This window comes from Lepidochelys kempii, chromosome 3 (assembly GCF_965140285.1).
Source record: "Lepidochelys kempii isolate rLepKem1 chromosome 3, rLepKem1.hap1, whole genome shotgun sequence".
Taxonomy (NCBI): domain Eukaryota; kingdom Metazoa; phylum Chordata; order Testudines; family Cheloniidae; genus Lepidochelys; species Lepidochelys kempii.
The window spans coordinates 159,411,154-159,428,618 of NC_136382.1; the positions used below are offsets into that span (position 1 = coordinate 159,411,154).

General features: G+C 43.2%; 1 protein-coding gene across 18 annotated transcripts in view; it reads left to right on the plus strand.

Annotated features, from left to right (window-relative positions):
• Positions 1–17,465, plus strand: part of ENAH (ENAH actin regulator) — a 142,684-nt gene that overhangs the window by 113,982 nt on the left and 11,237 nt on the right. For 5 of the 18 annotated variants that reach the window (XM_073338725.2, XM_073338734.2, XM_073338730.2 and 2 more), the window contains 6 exons: positions 1,541–1,839; positions 2,129–2,253; positions 2,747–2,801; positions 3,145–3,193; positions 5,826–5,892; positions 15,714–15,776. In XM_073338725.2, coding sequence (XP_073194826.2) covers positions 1,541–1,839; positions 2,129–2,253; positions 2,747–2,801; positions 3,145–3,193; positions 5,826–5,892; positions 15,714–15,776 — 658 coding nt within the window. Of the gene's footprint in view, positions 1–1,540; positions 1,846–2,128; positions 2,254–2,746; positions 2,802–3,144; positions 3,194–5,825; positions 5,893–15,477; positions 15,508–15,713; positions 15,777–17,465 lie in introns of all 18 variants that reach the window. The other 13 variants (XM_073338729.2, XM_073338735.2, XM_073338731.2 and 10 more) reach the window with 6 other exon arrangements.

A 17,465-nucleotide genomic window follows, 5' to 3' on the forward strand; every position in this document is an offset into this window, starting at 1 on the left:
ACAAAATACAGTTTTTGAAGGGATGATAGGGGATATTATAAAGCTCTGAAAAGAAGAGTTGGGATAATATGCTCTGTGAAAGATATAAAATACATATCTAGAATCGTTGGGTCTTATTTTTCAAGAATCATTTGAGTCGTGATGATTTGATGAATTCTGCATCATTAGTTTATTTAGAATTCCCTAAAACTAGGTAGTAGTAGTAAATTCCTAATTGCAGTGTGAACCAAGGAGCATATGATGGAGCTTCGAATGTGTGAGTTGGTCTTAGTGAAAAGTAAGCCGAACCATTTACTGATACTTATGAGGTAGTTCAAGTTTTAGCTATATGTATGTAATTACTACAAGATATATCTGGACTGTGTGAATTTGTGAATACACACGCTCATGTGCTAGACAAGATCTACACATAGTCACACCACTTTAGCTAAAATTAGTTCTAAATTCTAGTTACAGTGATGCAAAAGCTTGTGCATGCTCTTAATTTGATATAAACCTAGTTTAAAATAATTCAAGTAAACAAGTAACAGGTTTTAAGTTGACATAAACAAGGATTAAAAAGATTTGAGTATCCATGTATATGTCTGCACCAGTTAAACTAAATACTAATTTTAGCTAAACTGGTGCAACTTTTATGTGAAGTCAAGCTCTTAAATTTATTAAGTTGGATGATTATCTTCCACTCCAATAATTTATTAAGACCATTTTATAATAATCAGAAAAAGTGAAAAAAAATTAAGTTACAGTTTCATATATCGTTGCTTGTTTGTGCTCATGGAATAAACTCTTTTTGCATTTGTAGTAATACTTAAACAATGCTCTTCCTCAAAACATACTGTGTATAATTCTGAATTTACAGAATTAAAGGAGTCGTATGAAATGTATTTTTTCACAAAATTAAAAACAGGTGCTCTCCCTCTAAACTCTATCTTACAAGAATAACAATTCTCTAACTCACTAATGTATTTTGTATTTAATAATTAGAGTTGAGTTCTGCAATATTTACAGATAAGATGTATTTATGTAAGTCTAGAAGTCAAGTTTCAGAACTTTCATTTGAACAATAACGTTTAAAAGGTTTTTTTAAAAGTTTGGGTGGAGTGGGAGCGCCTGCTAGTAAAGTAACATTCCATTTTAGGTTTGCATTTGAGCCAAGACTCATTCTGAGTTATCAGGTGAAGGAGTGTTTTTCTCTTATAATTTGTAGTGCTTGTGTTGTTCCTTATTGGTTTTCTTTAAAAATTCTACCCACTTTTCTGTTTATGTAGCAGTTTTTTTGTTATAGTGAAAAGACTGACTAGTGTCATTGTGTTGCATGTCTAAGGATTCTGTTAGCTAACCTGTTCTCTTCCACAGTATTATGTACAGTATAGTGACTATTAATGTATTTTAAAAGCTTGTTTTCCCCCAAGAAACAAAATATTTTTCTAGTTAATTTAGGAAGACATTTTTTTCATAGTATGTATTAAGAAGAAAAGCCCTTATTTCAATGGAAATCCAGCTAGTCTTAATTCTTAATGTTGTTTTTCGTTTCAAATAGGTGTCATCCAAGGACCACCTGCACCTCCACCCCCACCTCCACTACCACCTGGCCCAGCCCAGTCTTCAGCAGCAATCCCACCTCCCCCAGGTCCTCCACCACCACCTCCACTTCCACCCTCAGGGCCACCGCCACCACCTCCTCTTCCTAGCCAAGTTCCTCCTCCTGTTCCTCCTCCACCTCCTGCCCCTCCTCTCCCTACCTCTGGATTTTCTATGGGATCTATGTCTGAAGACAGTCGCCCTTTAACTGGACTAGCAGCTGCACTCGCTGGAGCCAAACTTAGGAAAGTGTCACGGGTAAATGTAAATCTGGATTTGTCTGTGACTTACACTTCTAAATTCTATGAGGGTAATTTTGGAATAATTTCTACTAACATATATTAATAACTTGAATAGCAGGAATAGGTCTACCCGAAGAGCAACTTGACTAATTAAAGCAGTGTTGTTAGGTGTATTCATTGAAGCTGTATTTTATGCCCAGATGATTTTGTAGTATGTTACGTTAGTAGTTTTCTGCATGAATATAAAATCATGAAGTTATTAAATAGTTCTCAAATATATTATTATTTTGTGTACTGTCATAAAGAGTGAAGAGTCCTCTAGTTCAAGTGGAGGAGCTTCATCTAAAACAGACACTGTTCGTGGAAATGGACCACTTCCCTTGGGAGGCAGTGGATTAATGGAAGAAATGAGTGCCCTCCTGGCCAGGAGGTAAACAGATAATTTTATTCTTATAGAGCTGTAGATAGTATGATGGTTTCATAGTAATCTTAAAGGGATACTGCAAACTTAAAAATCGTACCTCTGTCATAGAATGTACCTACTATTGTAAACTACAACTGAAAAATTACAGAAATATTTTTCCTTTGTGCGTTTCATAGTACTTTGTGTATAGTCAATTTTATTTTCACTCGTGAATAGTCAAGTAGCTACTTTCCTCTGCGTATGTCTTTTGCTCAGCAGGGTGGGAGCAAAAACCAACATTTTAAATAGGAAAATGTGGTTGCAAAACCACAATTGTTGGCTAGAAGACTCAGTGGAAAGTGTATACCTGAAACTGCTTTTTACTGTTTTTAAGTTGATCTAGATTTCAAGTTGTGTATGCCTTTAACAATACTGAACAAATATTTTCCATTTTGTAGCTATAACTTCGATAACTTTAGCCATCTACCTTTCATTCTTAACTCACGTTTCTGTCTTTTAGGAGAAGAATTGCTGAAAAGGGATCAACAGAACCAGAGCAGAAAGAGGATAAAACTGTAAATTGATTATTATTTTGTGTGCTTTGAATTATTTAATATAAGGCCATATAAGAAAGCTATTCTAGTGGTTCAAATTACAGCTCATTTACAGCTTGCCTTAATGGGAAATATAACCTCCATTTTTTTCAAAGGGTACAAGTACAATGGGGTTGTCTTAAATGTTCAATTTAGTTCTTGCAAATTTCTTCTGTACTTTCTAGTGAGATTTTATGTGAACAGAGTTCATTAACTGCCTGAAAAAGATTTAGCTATAAATATTTAAACAATTCCATTAAACAACTTTACATCAATCTGACCAGATTTTCAGGATTCTAAAGCTTTTTCTCTTCATTTTAATCAGGAAGAATCAGAGCCTTCAACTTCCAAGCCTTCTTCAACAAGCACACCTGGTAGGTAGTATAAATCTGTGAAGTGCACTTTAACTTTTCAAAATTCCCTTTAAGTGTTAGTGCTGAAGTTTTATTAAAAACTGTTTTGTTATGGTATCAGAATTCATAATCCTGAGTGTTTTATAATGAAAATGAAATAACATAAGTATCTTAGTATGATCAGTAGTTAAAAATGGGTGGTTTCAGAGTAACAGCCGTATTAGTCTGTATTCACAAAAAGAAAAGGAGTATTTGTGGCACCTTAGAGACTAACCAATTTATTTGAGCATAAGCTTTCGTGAGCTACAGCTCACTTCATCGGATGCAGACTGTGGAAAGTACAGAAGCTCTTTTTATACACACAAACCTTGAAAAAATGAGTGTTTACCACTACAAAAGGTTTTCTCTCCACTCACCCCACTCTCCTGCTGGTAATAGCTTATCTAAAGTGATCACTCTCCTTACAATGTGTATGATAATCAAGTTGGGCCATTTCCAGCACAAATCCAGGTTTTCTCCCCACGCCTCCTCCCCCCCCTCCCCACCACAAACCCACTCTCCTGTTGGTTAAAAATAAATCTTGTTTTTATTCTTTGGTGATAATTTGTCTAAGGCTCAAATTATCCCCATTTATAGTTAGTCTTAACTATTTTCTCTTACGTTACTGTCCACAAATCCACTGATAGCCTTAATATAGAGAGTACACAGTCTTTGAACAAAGTTGAGGTGAACAAAGTCATGCGATTTTTAAATGGGTTTGTTGTCTGGCATTTACCATACACAGCTAAATGTAAAACTTCACATGAAATGTACAGCTGCAAACTCTTGAACTGGATTCAAAGTTTTAAAAAATTAACAAAGGCTAATGGCAATGTGTTTGCAGGATAGACGGTCGTTGATATAATAGTAATATGTGGGGAGAAAGCTGTAAATGTAGACTGTACTAAATTCGCCATCTGGTTTTTATCCCATAATCAAAACCTCATGTATGCTGCCATTGAATGGCTAAGTCTCTGTTGCTATCCAGTAGTAGTACAAACATCTCGTACCACCTGGGAAGAGCAGGTGAAATACACCAAAAGAACTTGCCCCAGAACTCCTGGCTTAGTGCAGGGACCCACTGAGTTGTGTGTGTGGGAGTTAAGAGGCAACTGGCAGGGAACAGAGATGAAGGCTATCAAGCAAATTGCTTGACAACAATCACAGAACACTGGCAGGGATAGGAGTTCAAATGGGGGGAAAAAAAATAGATTACCTTGGTCAGACCTGGACTATTAGCAGGTGTTATTGTACCTTGACAAAGTATACTTGTATACTAATATCTCTAAACTTATATTAATAAAGTGTATACCTCTAATATCTCTGCAGCATGGCTCCTCCTCTGATATATAACTACTACAACGGGACTCTAGACAGAGAAATGGACTTTTATTTGTTGCAGTTAATCACTAATAGCTGATTCTTGGCTGTACCCTGCCAGTGACTTACGCAGTCATTCTGAACTGTTGGACAGAAGTGCATCTCATTGCCCATGATCATGTACCCATATTTGTCTCTAGATTGCTGTAGGTGACTCAAGGTAGTGAGCCAAAACTTCTTAGAGAATTTCTAATAGAACTGAAAACACACTCCACTAGGTGGAGCACAGAACTTGAATATATATGGGCTAGCTTTCAACATTAATATGAATACAATGAATCTAAAGATGTGATTGTTAGAGTAACACTTAGAGGCCCCAGCCGATATTATGGCCCTCTTGTACAATGTGCTATACAAAGACAGAGTAAAACAGTCCTTGCCCTAAAGAGTTTAATCTAAATAGACAAGACAGAAGGTGTGAGGGGAAACAGAGGTACAGAGAGGTGAAATGACATCATGCAGCAGGCCAGTGGAAGAACCAGGGACAGAAACTTTCTCCTAATCCAACTAATGCCCTATCTAGTAGGCCATGCTGATTTGACTTGTACTTGTTAGCTAAATCAATATACTTTTTAATTACTTTTAGGTCTCACTTTATTTCATATCAAAGACAAAACAATACATTATTACCAACATTAGAGGTTTAAAGGCACTTGAGAAACTTATATTCCTTTTAGTACAATACACAGTGCAATACACTTTTTCATTGATGGAAAATATTCAAGCCCTATGGAGCCATGTTATCCTTTCTCCAATTCTATTGAACTGATCATAAGCAGCTTTTGAAAGACATGTTCACAACTCAAAACAGAGAACTTTGCCAACTTGAAAAATCTAATATTATTCCATAATACCCATGAACACAGATATTACAACATAATGAAATCATCTTTCATATCTGAAGGAATGAAATAGTTAAACTATAGATTTTAAGCTCTTTGTGGCAGGGGCCATCTTTTTATTATGTATTTCTACACCTAGCTCAGTAGGGCCCTTATCTGTGATTCAGGCAGTTAGGTGCTACCCGCGCTACACATAGTGTAGCTGATTTAAAAAAATAAAATAAAAAGATAATAGTTTTCCAGGTGGTGGTTTAATTTTAATAAAGAATGCAAGATGGTAAAAGTTAAATATCTTAAGTCAAAGCTACCTGAAGTTACTTCATATGCATTGTTATAGTGATGAATGAATATGAAAGCTGGTGTGTCTAACAATTTTATTTATATATCTAAAGAACTAACAAGGAAACCTTGGGAAAGAACAAATACAGTGAATGGAAGCAAGTCTCCTGTTATCTCCAGGTATGCTGCTTTTTAAACCAGTACTTATCTTTCTCAGATGTGTAGCATTGTCATTACTCATTGTGCATAAAAATTATTAGAATAAAAATAATAAATACCATCTAACTATCATAAATAAGGCAGCTGAAAAGATTTCATTTCTAATGTTTTTATGGGTATAGGAATATTCATATTGAGTTTTGAGGAGGATTGATGAATGAATGCAAAATGCTAAACAAAGTAGAATCTTATTAACAAATAGCAAAGTACAACTTCGCTGATAGTGGTATAACTTTGATTATGGAAACATTTTGTTTTCCATTCAAGATGCATGTCCCTCAATCCTTAAACATGAGTTGTCCTCTCACTAAAGGCAGGTAAGAGATTTCATTCATGCATTCAACAGCAGATGAATCTGCCTAACAGCCTAGTCCCTCTGTATTATGATGGTTTGAAATATACATACCCATCTAGGTATTTAGGCAAAAGCCTGATGATCTCACCCAAATCTGATTCTCATGACAACCTTAAGCAATGTGTTTGGGCCAACATCATCCTGAAGGGATACAGCAAAGAAAGATCCTTCAGCACACTACCCAATTCTTTGCTAATACCTCAGACAGAACGTCAGTGCCTAGTTAGATAACAGAGCTGACAGAGAAATGGCCAGGATAGCCATTCTACCTTTTGGGATAAATTGCTTAACTAATGCTCCCATAAAGATCCTAAAATGCATATATTTGTCCATAAGGTAAAAACAAGGAATTGTTCAATATATGATCCTGTATGTCCTGCATACAAGTGTGCTGAGGAACTCTGAGAAATATCTTAGTTAGTCTAACATAATTTTTTTTTCCCTTGAGAAATACCATGTGAGGATCTAAAAAAAAGACAGCCAGATTCTCGATTTAACCCTGAGGAAAATGTTCTCTTTCAAATATAATGAGAGATTCTTGCTGTTAAAATTTGAAAGGACAGTTTGGTGATAACGACACAGAGAGGGAGGAAAAAATAATCAAACATAGATCCCTTAGTTCAGGGGTAGGCAAACTACGGCCTGCGGGCTGGATATGGCCCCTCGGGGCTTTGGATCCAGCCCGTGGGATTGCCACCACCGCGGGCTCTGCGCCACTCCGGGAAGCGGCCACACCATGTCCCTGCAGCCCGTGGAGGTGGGGAGGGCAGAGAGCTCCGCACACTGCTCTTGCCTGTGGGTACCTCCCTCAAAACTCCCATTGACCAGGAACGGGGTACCACGGCCAATGAGACCTTCAGGGAAGGTACCCACAGATGAGGGAAACACGAGCCTGAACCCCTCCTGCATCCCGCCTCCCAACTCCCTTCCCTAAACCCCTTGCTTGTGCCGCGCACCCCTCCTGCACCCCAACTCCCCGCCCTGAGCCCTCTGCCGCACCCCGCACCTCTCCTGCACCCCAACCTCCTGCATCCTGCACCCCTCCTGCACCTCAACCCCCTGATCTGAGCCCCCTCCTGCACTCCACACCACTCCTGCACCCTAACCCCCTTCCTTGAGCCCCTTCCTCTGCCCCAACCCCTTGCCCAGAGCCCCTTCCTGCACACTGCACCCCCTCCCGCACTCCGCCCCCGAACTCCAACCCCCTGCCCTGTCCCTGCAAGCAATTTCTCCATCCAGATGTGGCCCTTGGGTCAAAAAGCTTGCCCACCCCTGCTGTAGCTGAATGCGACATTTCTGTCACTAACAAAATATTCTCATCCCCATAGATCTTGTGCTTGAAAATGAAAGCAGCACCAAGCACAATCAGCTTGTTAGCACCTTTTTTCTAATTTCCAAGAACTAGGCAGGCTCTAGCAGTTGACTTCTCTGTTCCTACTACAGGACAAGTGCTTTGTTTTCTGTCACTTCTAATGCAAATACTATCTGAAGTTAAGTGCTGTGCCATGTGATGCCACACTAACCTAGCCTGGTCAGATGGCTGCCTTATTTGCCTGTGTCTTTTCACATCAGGCAGTATGTGCTGCAACAGAGACCTCATTTTCACCAGGTCTGTCCAGCTTACAACTGACAGCCTGGCAGTTGTGGGAGATTTTAGTCACAAAATGCTATTTGTATGAGGGATTCTATTTTGGAATCCAGAAGGCATTCCACCATATTTTGTTGTCTGAACTTTTAAACCAGGGGCTCTCAAACTTCATTGCACCGCGACCCCCTTCTGACAACAAAAATGACTTCACAACCCCAGCAGGGGGACCGAAGCCTGAGCCCACCCAAGCCCCACTGCCCTGGGTGGGGGGGACAAAGCTGAAGATCAAGGGCTTCAGCAGGCCGGCGGCCTGCAACCTGAGTCCTGCTTTGGCTTTGGCCCTGGGCAGTGGGTCTCAGGCTTCAGCAAGTCTAAGACAGCCATGGTGACTGCATTCAAAGGGGTCGTGACCCACTTTGGGTTCCTGACCCACAGTTTGGGAACTGCTATTTTAAACAATGGTCTCTGGGACACATGCTTTCATAACCAATGACCAACCATCCTTCAAGGATAAATTTCCATTTTTGGAGCAATCAGAAGGAAAATGGAAAAGTTCATAACACAAGTTCATTTCTATATGAGATGTTTTGTTAGTGCTGTATCTTGCCTGAAACCAAGTTTAACCTTGTGGTCCATCTGTGGAATCTAAACTTGGTTTTAAAATCTTTGGTGTTCTTTGAGTGATGGTACCTACTGTATCAGAGTAACAGCCATGTTAGTCTGTATTCGCAAAAAGAAAAGGAGTACTTGTGGCACCTTAGAGACTAACCAATTTATTTGAGCATAAGCATAAGCTACTGTATTACGCTGAGGGTTTACACATGTGCACCATGCATCTGGCTCACCGTGCATACAGAGCTAGAGAATTTAAAAATAGAAGTGTCAATTGGTCTGCACATGCATGCTGAACTGGCCTCATGGTTTTATCCAAAGTGATAAAGGGCAGGGCAGACCGACTGCATCTCCCAGTTCTGTCTCACTGCCGCATGGTCCAGGTTGGAACAATTAGTGTCCATTTGCTTGTGGTGCACTTTCTCAATCAACCTTTTATACAGTTAATTTTTACAGATTTTTATTGTTGTCTTTAGGTAGTTTCTAGTAATTTGAATAGAATAGTTAGTTTGGGGGCCTGTTTTTGTCTCCAACTCCCCCTCCCCCCCCGCCATATTCATGTGCAGATACTGGACTACGCTGAAGATCCCCAGCTTTAAAATCCGTGCCTCCTGCCCGCCTTCCTTCTTGGTCATCATTCATCTCCCGCTCTAGTTGTACACACACTTCTGCCAGTTCTGACAGTACTGCCTATGGAACCTGTCTCCAAGTTCTCATCTTCAGTTGAGTTAGATGAGGGTCAAGGTCCATCCATCACATACCACCACCAGGACTACTACAGGAAGCCATCTGCACTGTGGCATTATCCTCAGCTGCAGCTGCCTCGGAGCCATTGGTTTCCCACACCAAGGCGTCCTCCAAAACACCCTAAGGATCCATCATACTAACCATATTGGAGATCTTAGCCACAATACCAGCCATTTGACCCACATGTTCAGCAAGGGAGATCTCTCCAATTTTCCTGTCCAATGCACCTTCCAGCAGATGCTCAGAACTGGTGAGAGAGGAAGAACCGCTTAGCCCAGTTCCAATGGTATCGACAGAGCAGATTTCCGTCTTCCTCTCCGAATGCAACACTTGCTTCGGCATCCCTTTCACCCCCGATAACTTCTTCCAGTTTCAGGATCTCCTAAAGAGGGTTGCAGGGGAGCTTCAAATCTACAGAGGAGGTACAGGATAACCGACACCAGCTCCAGCACATCCATCATTCATCAGCACTGGGTAGAGTAGTGCTACCCATCAATGACTATACTTGAGCCTGCGAGGACAATTTGGCGCACACAGGCCACATGTAGATCTACTCACAAAGGGGCTGAGAAGCGGTATTACGTGCCTGCTAAGGGGTCTGAGTTTCCGTTTTCATACTTCCCTCCCTGTCTTGTGGTCCAAGTGGTGATGGAGTATTCCAAGGAAGTATCCATGCTCCACTCCATCAGATAAGGAGGGAAAGAGATTGGACTGTAAGGTATTCTTATCGGCAAGTCTTCAGTTCAGAATCTCAAACTACCAGGCATTGCTCACCAAATATGATTTCCTAATCTACTGTGAACTGGACGAATTTGCTGAAAAACTACCACAGCCAGATCGGGCCCATTTCCCAGTGATCATAGACGAGGGTAAACTGTTGGTGAGGACTTAGCTTCAATCCGCTATGGATGCAGTGGATCCTTCTTCATGGTCCATAGCCACGGGTATAGTTATGCGACAGACATTATGGCTCAACACCTTTGGTTTCCCCAGGGAGAAACAAAATACCATTGAAGACCTCCCTTTCAATGAATCCCATCTTTTTAACCAAAAAAACCAGATGATTCCCTACACCCTCTCAAGGATTCCAGAGCTACACTGCCTTCCCTGGGCATTTCCATGCCTGCACCAAAGTGCCAGTTCCATCGCCCACCTCCACAATACTAAGGGCCATGCAGTTCTTCCATCAGAGGCCCTATGAACCACCATGCAAGAGTCAGAAAGCTCTCAGATTGCGCCCTCCAGGACCATCTTCGCAGTCTTCCTCCTCCCAGACACAACCACCACAGAAATGATATTTCTGAAGAACTCCTAGAGATCTGTCAACTATAATACTTACTGTCATAAGAGCACTCCATCCCCTTCAAGGGTTGTCCAGCACTCTTCTTTCCAGCTTGGAGTGCAATAAGAATGGACAAATTGGTGCTAAATGTCATCCATCATGTCTATACCATCAAGTTCAGCATGCTACATCATCCACAGCCCCCATCCCAATCCCTTTCCATGGACCACTTTCACAACAGCATCAGAACCTAAGAGGTCTGCTCCTTACTACAGTGAGGAACAACAGAGCGTATTCCTCCAGAATATCATGAAACATCTGTTCAGCTTACTTCTGCATACCCAAGAAAAAGGGCTGATGGAGGCCTATCCTGGACCTTCATCTTCTCAATCGGTTCATTTGAAAACCAAGGTTTCGGATGGTTACATTAGCAGCAGTCATCCCTTCATTAGAAAAAGGCATGTGGTTTAAGGTTCTCAATATGCGGGACACCTACTTTCACATAGACGTTCATCCAAACCACAGACAGTTCCTGAGGTTTATAGTTGACACAGAACATTTCCATTACAGAGTTTTCACCATGCCTCCCAGTGTGTTCACCAAGGTGGCAGCCCACATAAGACGTTGTGAGGTCCTTGTATTCCCGTATCTCGACAATTGGCTCCTGGCAGCACAGTGCAGACAAGAAGCTTGGGCCTCAACCTCTATGTTGCTGGGCCTCCTTTCCTCTCTTGAGGTCAGTATCAATACTGAAAAGTACACCTTTAAACCTGCACAATGCCTAGACTTCATAGGGCCACCATCAACTCAGTCATGATTTGAGCCTACCCACCACAGGGCAAGATTCCAGACTGTGCAAGAACTCATAACTTGTGTAACCGACAATTTGTCAGTCACAGCCAGGACATGCCTCTCCCTCCTGGGTCACATGGCCTTGTATATGTACGTCACCACCTTTGCTCGTCCTCACCTTCGTTGCCTCCAAATGTGGCTCCAGAAAGTTTGCTTGCCAATTCATCACACCATGGACCTCAGGCTCACATTTCCCCCCAAGGTATTCTCATCCCTCCAGAGATGGAAGGAACCTTGTCAGGTCTGTGTAGTAGTTCCCTTTCTGCCCCCATTCCTGGAAAAGACTGTTGTCACAGACTCCTCCCTTCTAGCCTGAAGAGCACATATGGATGGACACATGACTCAGGGAATGTGGGCCTCTCGGGAATCCAGAATGTACATCAATATTCTGAATCTCTGAGCTGCAAGAAAGGCATTCCAGGCTTTTCTCCCCATCATTCATTCCTATCATAGTCTCTTCATATTGGACAATCCACAACGGTGTTCCTACATCAACAAACAAGGGGGTGTGAGGTTGCTGGCTCTGCTCTTAAAAGCAGTCACCTTTTGGAACTGGTGCATCAACAAGATCATCTTGTCTGCAGCCTGTCTCCCAGGGACACTGAATGTGATTGTGGACTCACTCAGCACACAGTTCGTGATTGATCACCAGCGTGAACTCCGTGACGATGTACTATGGGCCATCTTCAACTGGTGGGGAACTCCGATCAGAGACCTCTTTATGTTCTCAGTGAACAGAAAATGCAGTGTATGTTGCTCAAGAGGGTTCTGGGGCAGCACTCTCAGAGCGATGCCCTCATCCTCTCCAGTCTGATCAATTCAATTTTGCCTTCCCTCCTCTCCCGCTCCTACTGTGGGTACTGCCCAAAATAAAACTGGACAAAGCGACGGTCGTCCTGATCGCCCTGCACTGGTCCTGACAGTTTTATTTTCCCAACTTCCTTCACAGTATCCATGCCCCCCAATTCCCCTGCCTGATCTACTGACACAACACAATAGCAGCATCAGCCATCTCAGTCCACAGCACTTCACCTCAGAGCTTGGTATTTGGACGGGCATCTTATCTAGAATGGGCGTGTTCATCACAAGTACAAAATATCCTTTGCAGCAGCAGGAAGGACTCGACCAGGCGTGGTGACCAAGCCAAGTGGACACACTTCACCTGCTGGGCAGAAAACAAAGGACTTTCCCCAGAAATGGTGGGGATTCCCCTCCTCCTAGACTGCCTCTTGTCCTTGAAGGCATGGGGTCTTGCCCTTAGTTGTATCAAAGTCCACCTATCAGCAATTAGTGCCTTTTGCTCCCTGGCGGAGGGGCATTCCATCTTTACTCACCTGTTTTGGAAGGGCCTCATTAGAATCTTTTCACCTGTACAACCCATTGGTCCCCAATGGGATCTCAACCTGATCCTATCTATGTTAATAAAACCACCCTTTGATCTGCTGGCATTGTTCACCGTCTCTCCTTTCCCTGAAAGTCGCCTTCTTGGTGGTTATCATGTCAGCGGGAAGAGTTGGCGAACCTGGGGCCATGATGGCGGGCTCTCGTTTGACGACGTTCTGTACTGATAAAAATATCCTCGCCTCTGCATTCCAAACTTCTGTCAAAGGTGGTAGTCTCACAATTTCACATTAATCAACCTACCCACTTACCTGTTTTCTTCCCGAAACTGCTTGCTTTGGAAGAGTAACAGACTCCACTCCCTAGGTGTCTGTAGGGCCTTAGCTTTCTACTTACACAGGACAAAACCGATCAGGAATGCTCTGTTTATTGCAATAGCTGAAAGAGATAAGGGGCAGCAGCCACCCTCAATGTGTGGACCCACTCAGCAAGAGCCCATGCTGCAACCATGGCCTCCCTCTATGACATGCCACTTCAGGATATATGTAGAGTGGCCACATGGAATTTGGTTCACACCTTCGCTACTCATTATGCCTTGGTGCAGAGGGGGGGCAAACTACAGCCCACAGGCCACATCCGGCTCGCAGGACCCTATTCTCTGGCCCCCGAGCTCCTGCCAGGGAGTGGGGTCAGGACAGGCTTGAGGAGGTGCCAGCCCAACTCCTCGGCAGTGCAGTGAGGTGGAGGCTAGCTTCTGGCCCCTTCACTCCCACCCTCGCAGTCACAGTTCCCCCAGAGCCTGGGCAGCATGGCTGCAGCTCCGGTCAGGCAGTACGGCTACAGCACCACCAGACCTGGTGCTCTAGGGTGGCGCGGTCAGGGGGTGGGGAACAGGGAAATTTGAGCAGGGGAGGTTGCAGTGGGGAGGTTAAGGGGCCTGGGCCCTGCTGCCGGGAACAGGGGCAGAGCAAGCCAGGGCCCCCTCAGCCCCAAGTTTGCTTGGCCCCTGTCCCCAGCAGCCAAGCCCAGACAGGGACCGAGCCCTGCCTGACTGCCAGGGAGAGCAGCCAAAGGAGCAGGGGAAATGCACAGCGAAAAGACTGAGCCCCTGCTTTCCCCCACCCCACAGGTAATGTGGGGCGGGGAAAGCAGGGGGAGGGTTGGGTAGGGGTCGGGGGGCCTAAGGGGGCGTCAGGGGGTGGGGAGCAGTGGGGATTGGATAGGGGATGGGCGTCCCGGGGGATGGTCAGGGGGCAGAGAGCAGGGGTTTTTGGATAGGATGTGGGAGTCCTGGTGGGCAGTCAGGCTGGGGAGCAGGGGGGGTTGGATGAGGGTGGGGGTTCCGGGAGGCTGGATAGGGGCCAGGCCACGTCTTGCTGTTTGGGGAGGCATAGCCTCCCCCAGCCTTCCCTGCCTGGCCCTCCATACAATTTCTGTACCCAATGTGGCCCTAGGGCCAAAAATTTTGCCTACCCCTGCCTTGGTGGAAGACTCAGTGGCAGATGCCTCTTTCAGTGCAGCTGTCCTCCACTCATCTCTCCCATCTACATACTTGCGCCCTCTTCCAACTTAAGTACTGCTTGCTGGTTGCCCTCAATGGAATACAATAGGGACTATCACTCAAAGAGGAAGAGGTTACTTATCTGTAACTGGAGGTTTTTTGAGGTGTGTGGTCCCTGTCTGTAGTCCACTTCTCTCCTTCTCCTCTGTTGCAGTTCTGTTGATTTGCAGTGGAGAAGGAATTGGAGACACAGTCAGTCCGCTCCTCCCTTTATAACCTTGGACGAAACCATGAGGCAAGTTCAGGGCATGTGCACAGACCAACAGACACTACTACTTTTCAATTCTCTGACTCCAGGCTCATGGTGTACATGTGTAAACCCTCAGTGGAATACAGATAGGGACTACACATCTAGAAGAACCTCCAGTTAAATAACCTCCTCTTCCACCTGCCTCTATAGTCATAACTTTTGCACTATCTTCTTTTTAAAAAGCCTTTATCATCATGATTACTTCAGTCAGATGAGCCAGAGAGCTGCCATCTCCTGTTAAGAATGTTTTATGATCTGTCAGAATAAAGCTGTTTCCAAGTATTTATTCACAAGTCTGAGTCTTCTTTCATAGCAGGAAACTGCCCCACCAAGATTTTGCCCATCTTCTAAATCCTCCAAGGAGAGATTTTGGCATAGTTTGAATGAGTCAGAGCCTTTTAGTTGTATTTATGTAGAACTCATCCAGTCAAACAAGGACTCCATATTTGTCACCTGGAAAGGTATAACAGAAAAGTTATTTTTTCTAGCAACAGCAGATCCAAGCGGATAAAGGTCTTACTTTATCCCCTCAGCCCATGAAGCATCCATGGCCAAGACCCTCTTCCCCCATCAACATTGGCCGTGGATGCTTCATGGGCTGAGGGGGAAAAGCTTCGATAGAATGTGTGTTAAGGTTGCCACAAGAAGGTCCTTTCATACCTTACAAGCCACTGAAAGCTTGATGTCTGTTCCTTAGCAAAGACGTATGCTGAGAACTGTCTTTGTAAAGGCCTTTCTGTCCCTAGTTAGTCAGTGAGCACGGATGCTCAGAGTACCTTGGTCCAGACTGTTTAATGCTTTGTCACCAAAGCTCAATTTACAGGTAGTAGGAGTCTCCTTCCGGCTAAGCCCTGCTGAAATCTCCCTCTAATATATGTAGAGAAGACATAAGTTGCATATGAGGATTGTTGGACATGTCTGAAAAATTGACAAGTAAAGCAGGATTTTTTCTTTTCAGAATAACTAAGCAAGGAGACTCAACAGGGAGGTTAGTATTCATAGTAAATGTGCAAAATAAATAAAATACCTACTTATCCTATTTAAAATTAGGCTTCTAAATGACTTAAGTATCCTTTCCTTTAGTGTTCAGGATTTAATTGGTATAGTAATTAAACTATAATATAACTCATTTTCTAAAACTGCATATAACCTAGCTCTAATATAGCCTAAGTTAGTGTTTTTCCCCCTTCATAGACGGGAGTCTCCGTGGAAAAATCTGATTGTTTCTGAAAACAGGTCCTATGATTCATTAAACAGGTATCATCCTGTTAGGATTTGAGATTTTTTTTTTTTAATTAATCAACTTGACAGAACAGGGCTGGGCTTTTCTACATGGATCGGTAATCACCACAAACACAAATGATATAAAGCAGGGGTTCTCAACTTTTTTCTTTCTGAGCGCCCCCCCCCCAAAACATGCAATAAAAATGCCATGGCAGTCACAATAACTGTTTTTCTGCATATAAAAGCCAGCGCTGACATTAAGGGGTAGGAAGCAGGGCAATTGTTCGGGCCCCCACATCACAGGGAGCACAGCAAAGCTAAGTTGCTCGGGCTTCAGCTTCAGCCTTGGGTAGTGGAGCTCAGGGTCCTGGGCTGCAGTCCCTTGCAGTGGGGCTTTGGCTTTCTGCCCTAGGCCCTAGCGATTCTAATGCCCGCCATACGTGGCAGCCCCCATGAAAACTGCTCTCGGCCCCCCAAGGGGCCTTGGACCGCTGGTTGAGAACCACTGACATAAAGCTCCTCTTAACAGTTTGTCCGTCTTTCCTTCGGTTATAGTTGTATCCATTTTCAGAATCCTTAAAGATAGGTAGCTTCACTGGTAATTTTAAGTGCAAGGCAGTTTATCTGCTATCAGTTCAAAATAAGGTGCTTAAGATGTATATCATGCTGCTTGGGTGCAGTAGAATTTCTTTTCATCCCCAATTGCAGAATGTACCATGTTTTCCCATGCAATTTAAAATAACTCAACATCTGATCAATAGTGACCCAGAGAACAGTCCTATAGTCAAAAATAGATCTCATTGTAAAGTAACTCCATGCAACTTCTAATTTCACTTATATAAAATATCTCAATTATACAGTAATTAAACATGTGGATTACAGTATAACTGTGTGTCTGATTACAGTCTCAAGAGCACCTTATCAAGGTGTAATGTCCTGAGGGTATGTCTATATTACCCGCTGGAACAGCGGGCACCGATCGATCCAGCAGGGGTCGATTTATTGCATCTAGATGCGATAAATCGACCTCCGAGCGCTCTCCCGTCGACTCCTGTACTCCACCGCCACGAGAGGCGCAGGCAGAGTCGACAGGGGAGCAGCAGTAGTCGACTCACCGCAGTGAAGACACCGCGGTGAGTAAGTCTAAGTACGTCGACTAAAGCTATGTTATTCACGTAACTGAAGTTGCGTAACTTAGATCGACCCCCCTCTCTAGTGTAGACCAGGCCTGAGAAGCTACAGTTTTTCAAAGTAGTAAGATTGGCACATAGAATCATCTAGCTACTAACTTCCCGAGAATGTATTTCATCCCAGACTGTATTTCACAACTGGTATCCCCAGCTAAAAGAATAGTTGCTGTTCATCATACAGTAACAGTGATCTGCTCACTGAATAGATTTTGTCTAACATAAATGTCTAAAAGATCCTTCTTTATAAGAAAGGACATGTTAAATGCATACCCTGATCATTCAACATATTAGCATGTTTATGTTGCAAAGACAATTGCAGAATTGTGATTGTGTAATTCTGAGCATATTTTAAACCTTGGGGGGGGGGGTGAAACTATGCATCTGGCATCCAAAGCAACTAATTTAGCAGTTTTTAAAATGCCAGTGTTCAAAGGGTTAAATTGTTTTTAAAGAAAGTGCCTTAAGAAAGTACTTAAAAAAGACTAAATATATTTCTGGACAGAATGGTACAGGATTTAAATAGTTTTCACTT